At 36.3% G+C, this 22,103-nt stretch overlaps 1 protein-coding gene across 1 annotated transcript in view; it reads left to right on the top strand.

The window, feature by feature from the left end:
• LOC117337743 (protocadherin Fat 4-like) overlaps positions 1–22,103 on the top strand; it is a 142,274-nt gene that overhangs the window by 5,425 nt on the left and 114,746 nt on the right. The window contains exons 5-26 of the mRNA XM_033898885.1: positions 849–942; positions 1,173–1,279; positions 1,664–1,840; positions 3,856–3,996; positions 4,472–4,630; positions 4,856–5,040; positions 5,578–5,707; positions 5,893–5,978; positions 6,831–6,918; positions 14,221–14,346; positions 14,598–14,656; positions 14,969–15,221; positions 15,328–15,540; positions 15,836–15,927; positions 16,249–16,414; positions 16,662–16,758; positions 17,308–17,432; positions 17,531–17,658; positions 17,857–18,029; positions 19,683–19,717; positions 21,353–21,423; positions 21,746–21,833. Of these exons, the coding sequence (XP_033754776.1) occupies positions 849–942; positions 1,173–1,279; positions 1,664–1,840; positions 3,856–3,996; positions 4,472–4,630; positions 4,856–5,040; positions 5,578–5,707; positions 5,893–5,978; positions 6,831–6,918; positions 14,221–14,346; positions 14,598–14,656; positions 14,969–15,221; positions 15,328–15,540; positions 15,836–15,927; positions 16,249–16,414; positions 16,662–16,758; positions 17,308–17,432; positions 17,531–17,658; positions 17,857–18,029; positions 19,683–19,717; positions 21,353–21,423; positions 21,746–21,833 (2,793 nt within the window). The remainder of the gene's footprint in view (positions 1–848; positions 943–1,172; positions 1,280–1,663; positions 1,841–3,855; positions 3,997–4,471; positions 4,631–4,855; positions 5,041–5,577; positions 5,708–5,892; positions 5,979–6,830; positions 6,919–14,220; positions 14,347–14,597; positions 14,657–14,968; positions 15,222–15,327; positions 15,541–15,835; positions 15,928–16,248; positions 16,415–16,661; positions 16,759–17,307; positions 17,433–17,530; positions 17,659–17,856; positions 18,030–19,682; positions 19,718–21,352; positions 21,424–21,745; positions 21,834–22,103) is intronic.

Here is a 22,103-nt window from a genome sequence, read left to right as displayed (position 1 = left end):
TACAACACCGACAAATGTTCTAGATAGTACTGACATATCCTAGTAGGTAGTACAACACCGACAAATACTGACATATCCTAGTAGGTAGTACAACACCGACAAATGTTCTAGATAGTACTGACATATCCTAGTAGGTAGTACAACACCGATAAATGTTCTAGATAGTACTGACTTATCCTAGTAGGTAGTACAACACCGACAAATGTTCTAGATAGTACTGACATATCCTAGTAGGTAGTACAACACCGACAAATGTTCTAGATAGTACTGACATATCCTAGTAGGTAGTAAAACACCGACAAATGTTCTAGATAGTACTGACTTATCCTAGTAGGTAGTACAACACCGACAAATGTTCTAGATAGTACTGACATATCCTAGTAGGTAGTACAACACCGACAAATGTTCTAGTTAGTACTGACTTATCCTAGTAGGTAGTACAACACCGACAAATGTTCTAGATAGTACTGACATATCCTAGTAGGTAGTACAACACCGACAAATGTTCTAGATAGTACTGACTTATCCTACTAGGTAGTACAACACCGACAAATGTTCTTGTTAGTACTGACATATCCTAGTAGGTAGTACAACACCGACAAATACTGAAATATCCTAGTAGGTAGTACAACACCGACAAATGTTCTAGATAGTACTGACATATCCTAGTAGGTAGTACAACACCGACAAATGTTCTAGATAGTACTGACATATCCTAGTAGGTAGTACAACACCGACAAATGTTCTAGATAGTACTGACATATCCTAGTCAATCACCGACTGATACTTTTTTATGTAATTCAACATCGCATCATGAAGCGGGATTTTAATTGATTAACGTTTTCCAGAAATACAATCGACATAAAATCGCTACATTGTTGGCCGAGGATGAGGATACAGGACCTAGCAAAAGTCATGATATTAACTACTCCTTAATAAGAGGTAAACAAAAAAACATAATTATGTATACATAAATTTTAGTTTATAATTCATTTTTGTTGATCATGATGCAATATTCCTTACACATATTTATACAGAAACGTAAGTTTATAAATCTTTTAAATCATCGACATGTACACGCCAGCGATACTTATGATAGAAGAGAACGATTAAATCTGGTATATTAATATTATATCGTTTCTATGTAAATATTCTGTGTTTACTCTCTGCAGCTTTCCCGGAGACGTCACTGTTCGAGGTAGTCAATACAACAGGACAGGTGCTCGTTACAGGAACCTTAGACCGGGAGACATGTGACAATTACCTTCTTCTTCTCAAGGTAAGACATTGTGGACATATGGTTAAGGACGCCTGTTACAACTACTGTTTCCGGTAAGAAAAAATACACATTTTGCACGTGTTAAGATCACTACAGATACTTATTGTTCATATAGACATTGTTATAATGAATGCATGTATAGGATCACATGGGATCGAAATCAAACTATTAAAAAAACAACACCGCTTTTCATTTTGCCAATATAGCATTCAATAATGACAAGACGATACGACCTCATAAATATACAGTACAACATATCTCAAGCATCAAAAGATAAAACAAATGAGGCGTAATCTTTGCATCGGGAATGCTACGTATATATTCGTGTTCCAAATACACTATACTGAATTATTACATCAAGTAGTGTATCAACGTTTTAATCAGGCGTACCAGGTGGACAAGCCGGACCTGAGGATGGACGTTGCCACACTGAATGTGACGGTATCAGATGTTGATGACAATCCTCCTGTGATGACTCAGACCAGTTATGAAGTTAGGATCCCAGAGAATACACCTATGGACGTTGTCGTCTTCACGTTCACTGCTACAGACGCTGACAAGGTATAGTTGACCATATTTTTTGTGTGACTATATTATGATAATACATAGGCGACACAGACTCTAACTGATTTAACTACGTAATTATGTATGAGACTATGAGTTGACTTGATATGTACTGTCGAAATGTGTTGTGGAGACCTACCTGTATCCATGCAACTATTGGTTAGCGTGGAACTTAAACTTTGACTGAGTCATGTCATCCTGATAACAGTATTTAAAAGATGCTATTATCTGACTACTTTCTTTCTGTGATGAACAACAAATTATAGTGACAGTCAGTATCTATCGTTTATACCTTGGTCTTGTAACATATACAACAAACTAATTATTTGAGCGAATATGGTCATTGTATGGTAACTTTTAATACACATAAATATGATAGCCATATGATGACTTTTAGTATATAATCAATATGATCATTGTATAGCGATTTGTAATATATGATAAATTGGTCACTGTGTGATTTAAATTTTTTAATGTATAATTGATATGGTCACTGTGTGGTGATTTTTTTTATAAAGAATTAATATGGTAATTGTATTGCGATTTTTATATACATTGTATAATTGATATGGTAACTGTATGGCGATTTTTATATAGAATTAATATGGTCATTGTATGGCGATTTTTATATAGAATTAATATGGTCACTGTATGGCGATTTTTATATGTAATTGATATGGTCACTGTATGATGGATTTTTATATGTAATTAATATGGTCACTGTATGGCGATTTTTATATATAATTAATATGGTCACTGTATGGCGATTTTTATATGTAATTGATATAGGTCACTGTATGATGGATTCTATATGTAATTAATATGGTAACTACAGGGCGATTTTTATATATAATTAATATGGTCACTGTATGGCGATTTTTATATGTAATTAATATGGTCACTGTATGGTGATTTCTATATGTAATTAATATGGTATCTGCAAGGCGATTTTTATATATAATTGATATGGTCACTGTATGGCGATTTTTATATGTAATTAATATGTTAACTGCATGGCGATTTTATATATAGTTGATATGGTCACTGTATGGTGACAATCATGACAAACAAAACATGTCATTATTCATAATAAATAAGTAAAGCAGACACACGCTTTGCAACTAGCAGTTTTACCGCTAACTCCGACACAGAGAAACCAGATTGTTTATTGAAACAATTCTTAGAGACACTTCAATCAAAATTAGAAGGAGGAAGTGGAGAAAATATCCTGATATATGTTTTAAAGGATACATTTCTTCAGAACTCATGCAATGGCGCGCATAATGTTTTTCCCATGGTCCGTTCTTTTTCAAGAAGAGCAACGTAATATTTTCAACTACTAAATAAGGGAGATAACTTCTGTTGCTTAATTACTAACTATGTGCAAGACGAACAAATTAAGTGTTTAGTTGCTTTTAATTACTATATATGAAGTGCATCGTTAACTTGTTGTCTGCGATAAATTGTGGAAACAGCGCAATATTTGCTATACATCAATGTTGGTCTCGAACGGGTCAAAATGAACAGAAACACGAGATCAATTTCTCACCGAAATATTTCAAGTGTGAAGATGATGTCATCCTCCTTAATCAAAATGATAATTTCATATTTAATTGCTTTGAATGCAATACGTATAGTATATTGTATCCTACTTTTGGATATATCATTTTAAGTTCCCTAAGAAATAATTGTGTCCATATCATGCTGTAGATACAGAATGTTTCTCCATTGAATCTTTCTCCAAATATTTTGCTGAAAGGTGCTGATATCATTTTTCTTTCATTTTTTTCAGTTCCCTTTTTGAAATGAGAGAAAAACTATTTATTTTGGAAATACATTGTAGAATGAACAGGGAAATTCCTCGTTGTGATATCTTAATCCATGTATATATGTATGTAATTCTACTGATGTTGATAATGTAACATTTAAGCTTCATCGTTTTTACTCATAAGATGTAACCTATCTAATTGCCAGCAATTATCTTTTGAGGAAATGATCTTTCTATTAAACAGGGAAAGAACGCAAAATTCCAATACATGATTGAAAATCAAGGAAGTATTGATGCATTCAAGATTGATTCTGCATCCGGTGTTTTACGTGTGAACAATGGCAGCTTTCTTGACCGGGAGACGCACCCTAATTTGACCTTCAGTGTGAGATAATTTTATGTTCTGTACACATCCCATTGCTTGAGTTTGTGTGAATCAGAGGTGTCTAGATGTAAGATATTACGATTAATGACTATGACTCTACAAGCATTACAAGATTATTCAAAACACATAATTGCAATGCAAGAGAGAAAACTGTGAAATTTGATAATACATTTTGTATATACAAATATACATCACAAGTAACCTATATAAATTCAGTCTACTATTTTAACAATTATGTAAACGTGTCATCAAAAGCATCGTATAACAGCTTATTATATGAACTGTAAGAATTATTAACTTAATAACAATATCTAGTGTATAATGTTATGGTAAAATATTTATAGATTAATGTATCCGTAAACTTTACATGATTGCATTAGCTCTATTATTGTATACATGTGGTTAAGATAATATTCTGTATGTACGAGATGTTACCATGGCGATAGATGTTAACGGTGGTAACGGGGTATTTCAGGTATTGGCGGAGTCTACTCAGAACAGCAGTATACGAAGTCATGAGGCGAACGTCACTATTATTCTTCTGGACGAGAATGACAACAGCCCGAAGTTTTCCTCTCCTTTCTACACTTTCACTGTCAACAAAAATATTTCCAGCCCCTGGTATATTGGCGCGGTATGCTCCAAAAATCTATATCATATTTTTTTTATGGATGCTAAAACAGATAATTTAATCCCAATGACAATTGGACAGAGAAAGCTGTTATTTTTCATCAATGCTCAATAGATACAACATTTTTTGTTCATTCGATTCATTTCAATGTAAACATTTGATGGATTAGATATAACATTTATAAAATTCAAATTTGCATATATAAGATGAAAATGGAATATTTTAAAGGTATATGCAAATGACAGTGATGAGTCCAACAATGGTAATGTGGTGTACCAACTGAGAGGAAATGAATCTCGGCGATTTACCATCAGTAAAGCGGGCTCGATAAATGCTATTGCGTCACTAGCTTCCGACTACCAACCCTGGTACAGGTTTACTGTCACTGCTAGTGACAATGCTAAATTTAAAAGGTGAGTGTCCTCAATTTAGGAAGATAAACATTCGATTTGCATTTAAGTACAGAATAAATGTTTTTTTTAAATGTAACAATAACATAACTTCAAACTCGTTCCTGTTGTATAAAGCCATTTATAACTGCTGTTAGTCAAGTAAAATCAGAAGTTCTCATGTTCCCGACATCTTTAAATGAATAACCATTCGGTTAAATAATAAGGTTAATGCCTCCTATATTTCAACATCAATTCACTCTCGTTTTGATTTCCATGATATCCCCCCTTGTATTTGTTTACATCAGTTTTAAGTCCGTTTTCTTTTTCCTGACATCACTTTTGTATTTTTATATCAGTTCAGAGCCATTTTGATTTCCATGACAACTCTTCTGTATTTTAACATCAGTTTAGACTTGTTTAGATTTTCATGACATTCCTTCTGTATATCAACATCAGTTCAGACTTGTTTAGATTTCCATGATATCCCTTCTGTATTGAAATATCAGTTCAGACTCGTTTAAGATAATTGTTGACGGTGGATCTATCGCTTTGTTACAGGCAGACGTCTGTTCAAGTGGAATTACAAGTCATAGATGTAAATGTTAATAAGCCTTACTTTATGAACATGACGAAATCCATATCTGTTCAGGAGGACATCGATGAAGGAAGCGAACTTCTAATAATTCAGGTATGTTAACACACTGTAGAAAATTGTTGCATGGATGACTTCATGGTGATCTTGCAATACTGTATAATTTAGGTGGATATCATTTGTAACTTCATTACATCTAGCTGTCTTGCTTTTTATGTATATATTTATATCAGTTTATTTATATATTAGTACATGTGTCATACATTAACTTCGCTTTCCAGGCGTATGACGAGGATCCCAGTGATGATCTCACGTTCATGCTTCATAACGTATCGGACTTTATACTTAAAGGTGTTGACACCAGAAAGTACGTATGTAACGTATGTATAGTGTTGAAACAAACAGAAAGATATATATACAATGTGTGGTTAACGGCATACCTCGTAGTGTAAACACAGAAAGGTGCATATGCTAAAAAGACTTTGTTGCAAGCCAGTCAATAGTTTTACGGACCTGACCTGGACAATCTTCCTCGAGGCCAAAGGCCATATAGTTGATGGACAGACCGTAAAACCATGGACTGGCCTCAACTAAAATCTACATTTACTTTATTATATGATTTAGATCAATTCATGTTATGTTATATTGACCTCTGCTAAAAATGCATCTCAGCACAGATGACATTTTTTTCTATTTTTGGCAGGAGTCAATATAAGATTACAAGGACCTGACAAAATATTATATTAACTCCTCGTGATGTCATGAGGTACATTATATTTCCAATGAAATAATTGATGCCATGTGATCTCATTATGACTAATGAGTGATCGTATTACATACCTTTCGTATGATAAAATGTGTTAAGGACATGTCTCACAGTGTAACGCAGAAAGATACAAATACAATGTGTTTAGGACTTCATACCTCGTATTGTTGTCATTTGGCAGTTCTGCCAATAACTGCCAAATTATCAACAAATTATTATTATTAACAAATATCAAATCTTGTTATGGAGAAAAAATACAAAATAAAAGTTTATAGTGTTATTGGGACGTAGACGGAAAAAAAGCAAACGTAGATAAGGCTAGGACTGGTGTTCTGTAATACATACGCCATATATCCAACGTATCATATTGTTAAATATTTGAAATATATAATCATTTATATTATGGTTGATATGTTCTTTCCTAATGAACAGCTGTATCTATGATTTATTCAGGTCGAAAATTCTAGTAAATAAAGCGTTGGACAGGGAGACTAGACCAGATGGTTACAATCTGACGGTGACAGTAACGGATTCCCTGCATGTATGTAGATTATCATTACACTTCTCACTCTCAATACATTGTAGCATATGTATAAACATGTCCTTGTAATTAATACAACTATATGTAATACGATGATAAGAAGCTTTAATGCGCCCTTATATTCCTAGCACCATACACAATATCACTGTCTCTCAAAACACTGTAACACCACTATCTCAATATAACATAAACATCTCCGTACACAGTGGCATCCCCGTCTCCATACACTATAGCATCACCACCGCCTTATACTGACACACCCCACCCCCAATACATTGTAACATCATCACCGCCTTATACTGTAACACCCCACCCCCAATACATTGTAACATCATCACCGCCTTATACTGAAACACCACACCCCCAATACATTGTAACATCATCACCGCCTTATACTGAAACACCCCACCCCAATACATTGTAACATCATCACCGCCTTATACTGTAACACCCGACCCCCAATACATTGTAACATTATCACCGCCTTATACAAAAACATCCTACCCCAAAACATTGTAACATCACCGCCTTATACTGAAACACCCTACCCCCAATACATTGTAACATCATCACCGCCTTATACTGTAACACCCCACCCCCAATACATTGTAACATCATCACCGCCTTATACTGAAACACCCCACCCCAATACATTGTAACATTATCACCGCTTTATACTGAAACACCTCACCCCAATACATTGTAACATTATCACCGCCTTATACAAAAACACCCTACCCCAAAACATTGTCACATCATCACCGCCTAATACTGAAACACCCCACCCCAATACATTGTAACATCATCACAGCCTAATACTGAAACACCCAAAACCAATACATTGTAACATCATCACAGCCTAATACTGAAACACCCCACCCAAAAACATTGTAACATCATCACCGCCTAATACTGAAACACCCGACCCCCAATACATTGTAACATCATCACCGCCTTATACTGAAACACCCCACCCCAATACATTGTAACATCATCACCGCCTTATACTGTAACACCCCAACTCCAATACATTGTAACATCATCACCGCCTTATACTGAAACACCCCACCCCAATACATTGTAACATCATCACCGTCTTATACTGAAACACCCCACCCCAATACATTGTAACATCATCACCGCCTTATACAAAAACACCCTACCCCAAAACATTGTCACATCATCACCGCCTAATACTGAAACACCCCACCCCCAATACATTGTAACATCATCACAGCCTAATATTGAAACACCCCACCCCAAAACATTGTAACATCATCACCGCCTTATACTGAAACACCCCACCCCAATACATTATAACATCATCACTGCCTTATACTGAAACACCCCACCCCAATACATTGTAACATCATCACCGCCTTATACTGAAATACCACACCCCAATACATTATAAAATCATCACTGCCTTATACTGAAACACCCCACCTCAATACATTGTAACATCATCACCGCCTTATACTGTAACACCCGACCCCCAATACATTGTAACATTATCACCGCCTTATACAAAAACACCACACCCCAATACATTGTAACATCATCACCGCCTTATACTGAAACACCTCACCCCAATACATTGTAACATCATCACCGCCTTATACTGTAACACCCGACCCCCAATACATTGTAACATCATCACCGCCTTATACTGAAACACCCCGTCCCAATACATTGTAACATTATCACCGCCTTATACTGTAACACCCCACCCCCTATACATTGTAACATCATCACCGCCTTATACTGAAACACCACACCCCCAATACATTGTAACATCATCACCGCCTTATACTGAAACACCACACCCCCAATACATTGTAACATCATCACCGCCTTATACTGAAACACCCCACCCCAATACATTGTAACATTATCACCGCCTTATACTGAAACACCACACCCCAATACATTGTAACATCATCACCGCCTTATACTGAAACACCACACCCCAATACATTATAACATCATCACTGCCTTATACTGAAACACCCCACCCCGGTACATTGTAACATCATCACCGCCTTATACTTAAACACCACACCCCCAATACATTGTAACATCATCACCGCCTTATACTGAAACACCACACCCCAATACATTGTAACATCATCACCGCCTTATACTGAAATACCACACCCCAATACATTGTAACATCATCACCGCCTTATACTGAAACACCCCGTCCCAATACATTGTAACATCATCACCGCCTTCAAACTGAAACACCCCTCTCCAATAAATTGTAACATTACCACCGCCTTATACTGAAACACCACACCCCCAATACATTGTAAAATCATCACCGCCTTATACTGAAACACCCCACCCCAATACATTGTAACATCATCACCGCCTTATACTGAAACACCTCACCCCAATACATTGTAACATTATCACCGCCTTATACAAAAACACCACACCCCAATACATTGTAACATCATCACCGCCTTATACTGAAACACCTCACCCCAATACATTGTAACATTATCACCGCCTTATACTGAAACACCTCACCCCAATACATTGTAACATTATCACCGCCTTATACAAAAACACCCTACCCCAAAACATTGTCACATCATCACCGCCTAATACTGAAACACCCCACCCCAATACATTGTAACATCATCACAGCCTAATACTGAAACTCCCCACCCTAAAACATTGTAACATCATCACCGCCTAATACTGAAACACCCCACCCCAATACATTATAACATCATCACTGCCTTATACTGAAACACCCCACCCCGGTACATTGTAACATCATCACCGCCTTATACTGAAACACCCCACCCCAATACATTGTAACATCATCACTGCCTTATACTGAAACACCCCACCCCAATACATTGTAACATCATCACCGCCTTATACTGAAACACCCCACCCCAATACATTATAACATCATCACCGCGTTATACTGAAACACCACACCCCAATACATTGTAACATCATCACCGTCTTATACTGAAACACCACACCCCAATACATTATAACATCATCACTGCCTTATACTGAAACACCACACCCCAATACATTATAACATCATCACTGCCTTATACTGAAACACCCCACCCCGGTACATTGTAACATCATCACCGCCTAATACTGAAACACCACACCCCAATACATTGTAACATCATTACCGCCTTATACTGAAACACCCCACCCCCAATACATTGTAACATCATCACCGCCTTATACTGAAACACCCCACCCCAATACATTGTAACATCATCACCGCCTTATACTGAAACACCCCACCCCCAATACATTGTAACATCAACACCGCCTTATACTGAAACACCCCACCCCAATACATTGTAACATTTTCACCGCCTTATACTGAAACACCCCGTCCCAATACATTGTTACATCATCACCGCCTTATACTGAAACACCCCTCTCCAATAAATTGTAACATTATCACCGCCTTATACTGAAACACCCCACCCCCAATGCATTGTAACATCATCACTGCCTTATACTGAAACACCCCACCCCAATACATTGTAACATCATCACCGCCTTATACTGAAACACCCCGCCCCAATACATTGTAACATCATCACCGCCTTATACTGAAACACCCCACCCCAATACATTATAACATCATCACAGCCTTATACTGAAACACCCCGCCCCAATACATTGTAACATCATCACCACCTAATACTGAAACACCACACCCCAATACATTATAACATCATCACTGCCTTATACTGAAACACCCCACCCCAATACATTGTAACATCATCACCACCTAATACTGAAACACCACACCCCAATACATTGTAACATCATCACCGCCTTATACTGAAACACCCCACCCCCAATGCATTGTAACATCATCACCGCCTTATACTGAAACACCACACCCCCAATACATTGTAACATCAACACCGCCTGATACTGAAACACCCCACCCCAATACATTGTAACATTTTCACCGCCTTATACTGAAACACCCCGTCCCAATACATTGTTACATCATCACCGCCTTATACTGAAACACCCCTCTCCAATAAATTGTAACATTATCACCGCCTTATACTGAAACACCCCTACCCAATACATTGTAACATCATCACCGCCTTATACTGAAACACCCCAAACCAATACATTGTAACATTATCACCGCCTTATACAAAAACACCACACTCCAATGCATTGTAACATCATCACCGCCTTATACTGAAACACCTCACCCCAATACATTGTAACATTATCACCGCCTTATACTGAAACACCTCACCCCAATACATTGTAACATTATCACCGCCTGATACAAAAACACCCTACCCCAAAACATTGTCACATCATCACCGCCTAATACTGAAACACCCCACCCCAATACATTGTAACATCATCACTGCCTTATACTGAAACACCCCACTCCAATACATTGTAACATCATCACCGTCTTATACTGAAACACCCCACCCCAATACATTATAACATCATCACTGCCTTATACTGAAACACCCCACCCCAATACATTGTAACATCATCACCGCCTTATACTGAAACACCACACCCCAATACATTATAACATCATCACTGCCTTATACTGAAACACCCCACCCCGATACATTGTAACATCATCACCGCCTTATACTGAAACACCACACCCCAATACATTATAACATCATCACCGCCTTATACTGAAACACCCCACCCCAATACATTATAACATTATCACCGCCTTATACTGAAACACCCCACCCCAATACATTGTAACATCATCACCGCCTTATACTGAAAAACCCCACCCAATACATTGTAACATTCCCACATTTATACACAGTAACATCAACTCTCCATATACTGTAACATTTCAACCTATTTTATTGATAAATAATTTTATTGAACATCAGCTTTAATCCTATATCAAAATTCTGTCCATAACATAGTACACCTATTAAAAATAAAAATTAACCGATTAAAATATCCACTGTAACATTTCGACTTCATTACAGTGTCATATTATCATTTGAATACTCTATAATCATCCGTACACTTCTTTCCTATACTGTTTCATCAACACCTCCATACACTGTTTCATCACCACCTCCATACACTGTAACATTAACACCTACATACACAGTAACATCAACACCTCCATACACTGTAACATCAACACCTCCATACACTGTAACATCAACACCTCCATATACTATAACATCAACACCTCCATACACTGTAACATCAACAACTCCATACACTACAACATCACCACCCCTATACACTGTAACATCATCACCCCTATACACTGTAACATCAACATCTCCATACACTGTAACATCAACACCTCCATACACTGTAACATCAACACCTCCATACACTGTAACATCAACACCTCCATACACTGTAACATCAACACCTCCATACACTGTAACATCAACACCTCCATATACTATAACATCAACACCTCCATACACTGTAACATCAACACCTACATACACTGTAACATCAACACCTCCATCCACTGTAACATCAACACCTCCGTCCACTGTAACATCAACACCTCCATACACTAACATCAACACCTCCGTCCACTGAAACATCAACACCTCCGTCCACTGTAACATCAACACCTCCATACACTGTAACATCAACACCTCCATACACTGTAACATCAACACCTCCATACACTATAACATCAACACCTCCATACACTGTAACATCAACACCTCCATCCACTGTAACATCAACACCTCCATACACTGTAACATCAACTCCTCCATACACTGTAACATCAACACCTCCATACACTGTAACATCAACACCTCCGTACACTGTAACATCAACACCTCCGTACACTGTAACATCAACACCTCCATATACTATAACATCAACACCTCCATACACTGTAACATCAACACCTCCGTACACTGTAACATCAACACCTCCGTACACTATAACATCAACACCTCCATACACTGTAACATTAACACCTCCATACACTGTAACATTAACACCTCCATACACTGTAACATCAACACCTGCATACACTATAACATCAACACCTCCATACACTATAACATCAACACCTCCATACACTATAACATCAACACCTCCATACACTGTAACATCAACTCCTCCATACACTATAACATCAACACCTCCATACACTGTAACATCAACTCCTCCATACACTGTAACATCAACACCTCCATACACTGTAACATCAACACCTCCATACACTGTAACATCAACACCTCCATACACTGTAACATTAACACCTCCGTCCACTGTAACATCAACACCTCCGTCCACTGTAACATCAACACCTCCATACACTGTAATATCACAACCTCTGTATACTTTAACAACAACACATCCATACAATGTAACGTCCCCAAAGCCTTACACTGTAATATCAATATCTCCACACACTATAACATCACCATCACCATACACAGTAATATCACCGCTTACATACATTGTAAAATCACTTCTTCTATACACTATAATATCACAACCTTAACACTGTAACACCCACATCTCCGTCCACTGTAACATCACCACCCCTATACACTGTCACATCATCAGCTCTGTAGACTTTAACGTTCAAACCTCCATAAACTGTTACTTCAACACCTCCATACACTGTCAAGTCATCACTTCCATATATTGTAACATTCCTTCCTCCATACACTGTAACATCACGACTTCCATAGAATGTAAAATCACCACCTCCGTACAGTTTAACATCACCTCATTACACTGTAATGCCATCACATCTATACACTGTAACAACACCTCCATATACTATCACATTACCAGCACTGTAGACTGTAACTCCCCATCTCCATACACTGATACTCATAACCTTCACAGTCAGATGACCACCTCAATATACTTCAATTCATCACTTCCATACACTGTAAGATTACCTCTTCCATACACTGTAACATTACTACCTCCATATACTGTGACATAATTTCCTGTATACACTGTACATGTAACATTCCCGTCTCCATACACTGTAACATTTTTACATCCATACACTATAACGTCACCGCCTCCATACACAAACACATCACCACTTCAATACACTCTAACGTTCCCACCTGTATACATTGTAATACCCCTGTCTCCACACACAGTAATAACTCCGCCTACATCTTCGTCGCGTTATATTAGTAGGTTCGATTTCCCTCCGTACAACAAAGCAACGTCAGTTCTGTCCTTTTTATCTTTGTATATCATAAGTATAACAAATTATGTGATTCATACTATGTTATGTCAACTTTATTTTTTTCTGTTCACAAGACTGCAACCGCCACTCTGTCTGTCACCATAGAAGACGTAAACGACAATGCGCCCGTTTTTCAGTACCCAGACTATAATTTTGCCGTTTTCGAAGGCGTTCATAACAAAGTGATTGGAAATGTAACAGTAAGTGATAAACATATGAATATGAAAATCGATGAATGCATTCATAGTTAATCTGTAATTTTCTTGGAAACGATCCAACAATCTTTGAAAGTCATTGTTGGTAAAAATAGGCTTCCTGATTTCGTAAGCAAAGAAAGTTCTATAGTTTTTTCGAAAATTATTATCAATCAGATATATCAATAGTCACATTTGAAATAGCAGACTCGAATTGATGAATTCGTTTGCAAGAGCTCTCTGTTTATATTTTTAAGGCAACCGATCAAGATATCAAGAACAACGGGTTGCTTCATTATTCGATTGGACCTACATGGTGAGTGCTGGCGTAAACTGTTATTGTTTGCGTCTAGCAGGATAATCAGAAAATGGATATGTGTCAACATATATAGGAAGATTCCATTTCTACACAATCTATTGTTTTTAAAGGGTACTGGAAGATTCCATTTTTTCACTATCCATTGTTGTGAAAATGTTTTTGGAAGAATCAATTTCTACATTATCATTCTATATTTATACGTATGTAAGATCTAATCATCCTTATATATTACTGCATTCATTTAAAGATGTGTTGCTTTAATGCTACCCTTTACAATATAAAGATTTTTGTTGTATTACATTGCACCAGGTATGGAAACTTCAGTATAACACAAACGGGAGAAATCATGGTCATATCAGACCTTGACAGAGAATCGCTGAATGCAACTTCGGGTAAAATTGTTCTACTGGTATTCGTTGAGGATAAGGGAAAGCCCCCTCTAATGGCAACAGCAACAGCTACTGTGCAAGTGAAAGATATTAACGACCACGCCCCTCGCTTCAAAAATTTGGAAGAAAACATCACAATTAACGAGGGACAGAATATATCCAAGCATATTCAGGTCAGAATACTATCTGTTTTATTAATAATATTTCATTTGCTTTGCTATATATTAAGATCGAATGTGGTTAGATATTTTTTACATAATATTATTGCATATTTTACAGGCATATGACGAAGATGAAGGTAAAAATGGTGACATCCATTACATTATCGGGCACTCTAACAATTCCGTACTGAAGGTAGAGAACGATGTATTGATATCTTCGTCACCGCTTACATACGGGGTGTACGAGGTGGAGGTTATATCATACAACACAGTGCCGTACACACGAACAGGACTAAAGAACGATACCTTGACGGTGTACATACATGTTAAGGTTTGTGTGTACAAATAAAATTATACCTTCTTACTTACGCCGGAATAATTATATGAACACTAAGAAAACATAAAGGCACTCTTATCAAAATAACAAAACAAAACAAACTGTTGACGATCTTCCGTCTTGATTTGTAAACCTATTCTGCCATTATTTCATTTAATGGAATAAATATACAGATCGTCGATTGGGACCTAACACAAAGGTAGAATGACTTATAAGTACGTTTACTACTCTGTGCTTCTCAGCCATATTTTGATCGTCAAATATCAGTTATGCTCTTTTTCTAACACAGGATGTCAATAATCACGAACCGCAGTTTAACCGTACAAGTTATAGGTTTACTCTTCCTGAAGGTTTTAGTGTTGGACACTTGGTGAACCGAAGGTAATGAAAACTTACATTACATTCATAAAACACATTCGTGAACGTAATAGATTACTAATATTTACACCATTACGTTTTTTATAGTAATTAAGGAAATGTATACTTTGCGTAATACAAGCTCATTTAAAAAGCTTAAATTGAATCTAATTCTTGTGACTTTTCATTATAATTCGGGAAATCAGAAAGAATATGTACCTTTAAATATATTAAATATATATAAACAATTTATGGATATAGCGGTCGAAGGCTTCCATGATTATGATCCTTTAAAAAAAAGATATAACCGACACGAAATACAATTTGTTTTATGTCAATTTCTAGTGTTTGTGAGATATATGCGGAGGATAAGGACGAGACTCTCGAGTATAACACAGTAACTTACTCTATGGTAGACAAGGACGGCTATTTTGAGATTGATCCACGTGACGCTTCACTACGACTCATTAAACCACTAGACTTTGAGGAAACAAAGCAAGTTAACTTCAAAGTACGTCAACTGTTCTGTGAATTATTTCTTAAACAAATACTGATGATTAGTAAAGCATTGCTTCAATTTTAGTGCTGTATTTACCTTTGTAGGACTATCTAGCAATACTTTGTTAACACGTAAATAGAGTAATAAAGAGACACTGATTGACAGTTGTATATTCTGGTCTCCTTTTGCATTTGAATTTCCTTATTTTATTAGGTTCTTCATTGAAGTATATTATATTTAAAACTTTTTCATACTTCAGGTGATGGCTACTGACGGAGACCCGACACACCAACAAACTGTCAATGTCACTGTGAAAATCATGAATGTCAACGACAACGCTCCGAGGTTCTCGTCAGGTACGTCTTAATATATACTAAGATAACCTTTTTTTATTCTTAAAGAACTAAAACACAGAACATTATGGTATATATTTTGATCGTAACAATATACATAGGCAATAGAAAATCGTTGTTATGTCCACTGAGCAAATGTTGATAGGCCGATCTGATGAAAAAAAAACTATGCCGAAGATTAAAGTATTCTGCAGATATTGTATCTCAACATTTCTCAGTCAGAAATAGTTCAATGATCAATTTGTATCGAAGAATATTGATACTCAACTGTTAACATTGACGGTATGCAGAACATTTCTTTTCTAAGTGAGTTATTGAAATAGTGTTACATTATGAAAAACCGCTAAGAGTATCCTAACCAACTCTTAAGATGTCTACAGACTGATACTATACTCGAACGAGACATGAGCAGACATGAGTATCCTTATTTTACGGAGGCATAATGCTGCCTTGTGTTTTTTGGTTTTGTTTGTTTTTTGTTTTTTGTTTTTTTTCTGATAATTTCGAGGTTTTATCTCGATTTCTAATTTTGTTTCTTCTTTTTTTCTTCAGACATTTATAACTGCAGTGTGGAGGAAAATAGTAGTCAAGCTCTGGATTGTACCGTGCCCATACGTGCCACTGACAACGATACTGCGGAAGATCGTCTTACGTTTTCCATAGATGGTTACATGAAGGTAGCGTTATTTTGTTTAATCATGTATGCATTTTAATTCTGTTGCTATTAGTTCTCGGTGATAGTCTTCATTTCCGTGATTCGGATCTTGATTTGCAGGATATATTCACAATCAACTCCACAACAGGAGAGATTCGTCCCACTTCACCTCTGGACGCTGACGCAGGTCCAAGCATTTATGTGACCGAGATCAAAGTGGTCGATGATGGCATTCCCCAGTATACAGGGTAAATGATATGTTCATCATTCCTATTTTGTTTTACATGAAACCTTTATGTAATATTTGATGCCGAGACACGAGAATGTTTTAAATATAGATCCATGTTAACAACATATAAAGATTGCACATACAATGTACGTGTGTGTATTAATTGTATTTATATACATTATACACTTAATCAAGTATGGAGTATTCGTACTTATAGATCGGCTGTTGTCGAAGTAACTGTGACGGACAAAAACGACAACTCCCCTGTGATTCATGGCCCAAGTCACATAGCTATACCGGAGAATTTGCCTATGAATACAACAGTAGCCACCATATTCGCCACGGATTTGGACATAAATGACAATTTGACATTTTCATTGTCAACAACAGGTGAGAAATTCACAGTGAATGTATTTGTTACACTTTTGGATAATGATTAAATTGCATAGGTTTATTGTTGTTTTGAATAAATCTTGGTCCATGTAGTTGTCTATTAGCAACTGCATTAAATCATAGACACATGATGGTTTGACCGAACATCCCACACACACACACACACACACACACACACACACACACACACACATATATACAATATATATAAATACACACGTATCAATCACAGTACCATTCCCCATATATCATTACTCACATCTGCACCAAATCAGTTTATATTTACCCCACTGCTGCTAGGAGTATCATTAATTCATTGATATCACTGAATAATGCATAATCCGTAGTTTTATGTTTTTGATACCAATATCTGAAATTGGAGGACTTGATGGTATCAGGTATATAACAATTGATTTATCGGGTTTTAATTAGTGGTAAGCAATGTATTATATAGGTAAAAGTAAAAGCTCATGTTTGACAATTTTTGAAGAATATACAATATACAGATATTTTTGTACAATCTTTATAAAAATCGTGATATAAAATCATAATTTATGCGGAATGTCCTTTCAATATTATCGATTTCAGAGTAGTTAACAGGCACTTGTACAAGCGGGAAGTAAGGCAATCTAACACATTAGAATAATAAATTTCTGACATGCCTACGTCCTTTCGAAATGTTTTGCTGATTTTATACCTCATTGCTGTGTGATCGTCCGAACTCCGTGTGACCGTGTTTATAATTTATGGTACTACGGAAACATAGTCCGTTTCTCCTTCACAATTATATTTTTAAGACCTACCAGTTGAGGCCATACTGAGACATTAGGCACTCATTGTATGCTTGTTAAGTTTTATGGATGCTGCTTTTAAATAAATTGCTGACGACTGACGATTTTCCTCTTCCTTAAATCGAAGTTTTCGCAGAGAATGTACAAACGTTGTATAATATTCAGTTAGTGTTGGACAGATCGGTTATGTGGATTATGTATGTGTATTTGTCTACCATAGACTCTTAATTGTCCATAATAGATATAGATAATACATCGTCAAGCACGCGCAGTTTCTCGCGTGAAGAACGAAACCAGGGACATTTATGGTGAGTGGTCGTTGTTATCTATTTAGTTCAGTAATACATCAGCACCTTCGTATTACCCGCTTCTCCCAAATTTATATATTCCTTCATATATTATATCAAAAGTATCAAATAATTATCTAGGTATGTGTTTATTACATTTTGGTAATGATAGCATTAGTAATTGATTTTTAAACAGAAATCGTTCTTCGATATTAAAATAACTTCTCGAGCTAAAAACACCTGGCGACTTTCTTTGTATATAAGGAGTTCTAAACATGTTTGTTGAAGAGACGAATTATAAAAATAAAGTTGATTATTTGCTTGTGCAATCCATTGATTTACAGAATATTTGATTGATCTATAGTATGTGACTATAAAGGGAATATGTATATCTGAAACACTCATTTAAAATCACAGAAAAGAATAATTTAGGGATGAAATTTGACATAACAAAATGGGGAAACTAAAATTCCTTGCTAGAATGCGGCTGATTTTATTATAAATGTATAATAACTGTACAGGTTTTTATTTGTCATCAATGTGTATTGACTTTCTCGCTTTGTTCGCTTCAGGACTGTCTGCCGCAATGAGAAAACTATCTATAAAGGTAATGACAGAAATAACACTTATATGTATCATGGTGGTAAAGATGTTTAGTTTATCACACAGGCAATACTTTATTGTATATATATGCCATCATCAAGATTCGGTATGAAAGTATTGGGATTTAGATACACGTTGATCATTTTATGTCTTAAATGATAATCCAATTAGGATGGACACTTGTTATAACAGTTGATATGTGTAAACGTAGCTTTTGTATTGATAATTGAGCAGGAAATTAAATCATCAGCGTACTCCTATCAGGGTACAGAATGTAACGTAGCCGTACTCCTATCAGGGTACAGAATGTAACATAGCCGTACTCCTATCAGGATACAGAATGTAACATAGCCGTACTCCTAGCAGCGTACAGAATGTAACGTAGCCGTACTCCTATCAGGGTACAGAATGTAACGTAGCCGTACTCCTATCAGGGTACAGAATGTAATGTAGCCGTACTCCTATCAGGGTACAGAATGTAACATAGCCGTACTCCTATCAGGGTACAGAATGTAACGTAGCCGTACTCCTATCAGGGTACAGAATGTAATGTTGCCGTACTGCTATCAGCGTACAGAATGTAATGTTGCCGTACTCCTATCAGGGTACATAATGTATCGTAGCCGTACTCTTATCAGGGTACATAATGTAACGTAGCCGTTTTCCTATCAGTGTATAGAATGTAACGTAGCCGTACTCCTATCAGGGTACAGAATGTAATGTTGCCGTACTCCTATCAGGGTACAGAATGTAATGTTGCCGTACTCCTATCCGGGTACAGAATGTAACGTAGCCGTACGCGTACTCCTATCAGGATACAGAATGTAACATAGCCTTACTCCTATCAGCGTACGGAATGTATCGTAGCCGTACTCCTATCAGTGTATAGAATGTATCGTAGCCGTACTCCTATCAGGGTATAGAATGTAACGTAGCCGTACTCCTATCAGGATACAGAAGGTAACGTAGCCGTACTCCTATCAGGGTACAGAATGTAATGTTGCCGTACTCCTATCAGGGTACAGAATGTAACGTATCAGTTGTATAGATTCTTGAACAGAGAATTATAACTTCTAATTCATGCTACATTTTGCTCCTATCATATAATGGGGAGCATTGTACAAGATCTGCCCCTCCTTGTGGGGTAGATGTACGATTTATCTGGTTTTCAGGATTTTTCTGTGATAATGCTTTGATTGGTTTAAATATACATTTTCTTCCTTTATGGCCATTTCCATGTAATGCAACACGCCATCAAAATAAATTTTAGTGAATATTGAACGTGTTTGAATTGAAACATCGCATGAAAAGTAAAAAACAAAGATGTACAAACGGTTCATTGACAGCCTTAACAGTTTGGTATTTTCAGACTTGTGTTCATAACCAGAACGGTGTATGAATATTGTAAACGATATAACCTTTGACGTTCCTTTGCTACCACAGAACAACAGATTTTTTCTACAAAGGTACTCTAAGACATGGGTGCTGTAGTGTCTTGATCCTTAAAACATCCTAGATCGAGACCCTCAACTTACATAATTGATGAATTTCAATGTGAAATAAAGACGAATATCATGCAATAAAAAAAATATGATGATAATTTTATGCAATAATTGTGTCATTTCCGTTTACATTGCAGACACAAAGGGTAAATAACAAGTTGAGCAATGTATTTTTCCTGAGTAACCCTCAAACCAAATATCCAGCGAGGTATGTTGATACAGCAGCGTTTGATTGCGTTAATACTTACTTAGATATATATATAAGGTATCTATAGGTCATAAAATATTTTTAAAAATCAGGTATGTGCCCTCATCTTACTGATATATATCCTTTTATATATAATTGTCACTTCCGCTATTATATCGAGTATATGCTTTATTGTTTTCTGTATCCATTCGAGACGACCTTGTGACCTAAGGCTATAGCATTATTTTATATATGTATACATTTGTATACAGGTTTTTAACATTGATTGTTATGCTTTGTGATGATTTATTGATTCTAATGCAGGTGTATATTTTTCATTTAGTGTTGGAATTGTTTTAAACAATGAATTGGATAGAGAGACTTACCCAAAAGGCTTTAATCTGACTGTGAACGTCACAGATTCCGTACATGTAAGTTCATTGCTTTAAAAAACATTTATTAATATATGCCTTATTATAAAACAACCACTTAGATATTAAAACGTGTTATGTTACAAATGCTAACATCTGTTTAATGGATATATAATTTAATACCATGTACTTAACATACTTTAAAAGCTCTGTAAGTGATTTTGGTGTATCTTTATTTAGCACGTAATAAAACAAAAATAGCACAATGATGAATTGATGTACCAAAAATACTTACGAAATGCAATAAACTGAAACTGCACCAATTACCGC

This window comes from Pecten maximus, chromosome 1 (genome assembly GCF_902652985.1).
Source record: "Pecten maximus chromosome 1, xPecMax1.1, whole genome shotgun sequence".
Taxonomy (NCBI): Eukaryota; Metazoa; Mollusca; class Bivalvia; order Pectinida; family Pectinidae; genus Pecten; species Pecten maximus.
This window is presented reverse-complemented; position numbering and strand designations above follow the sequence as displayed.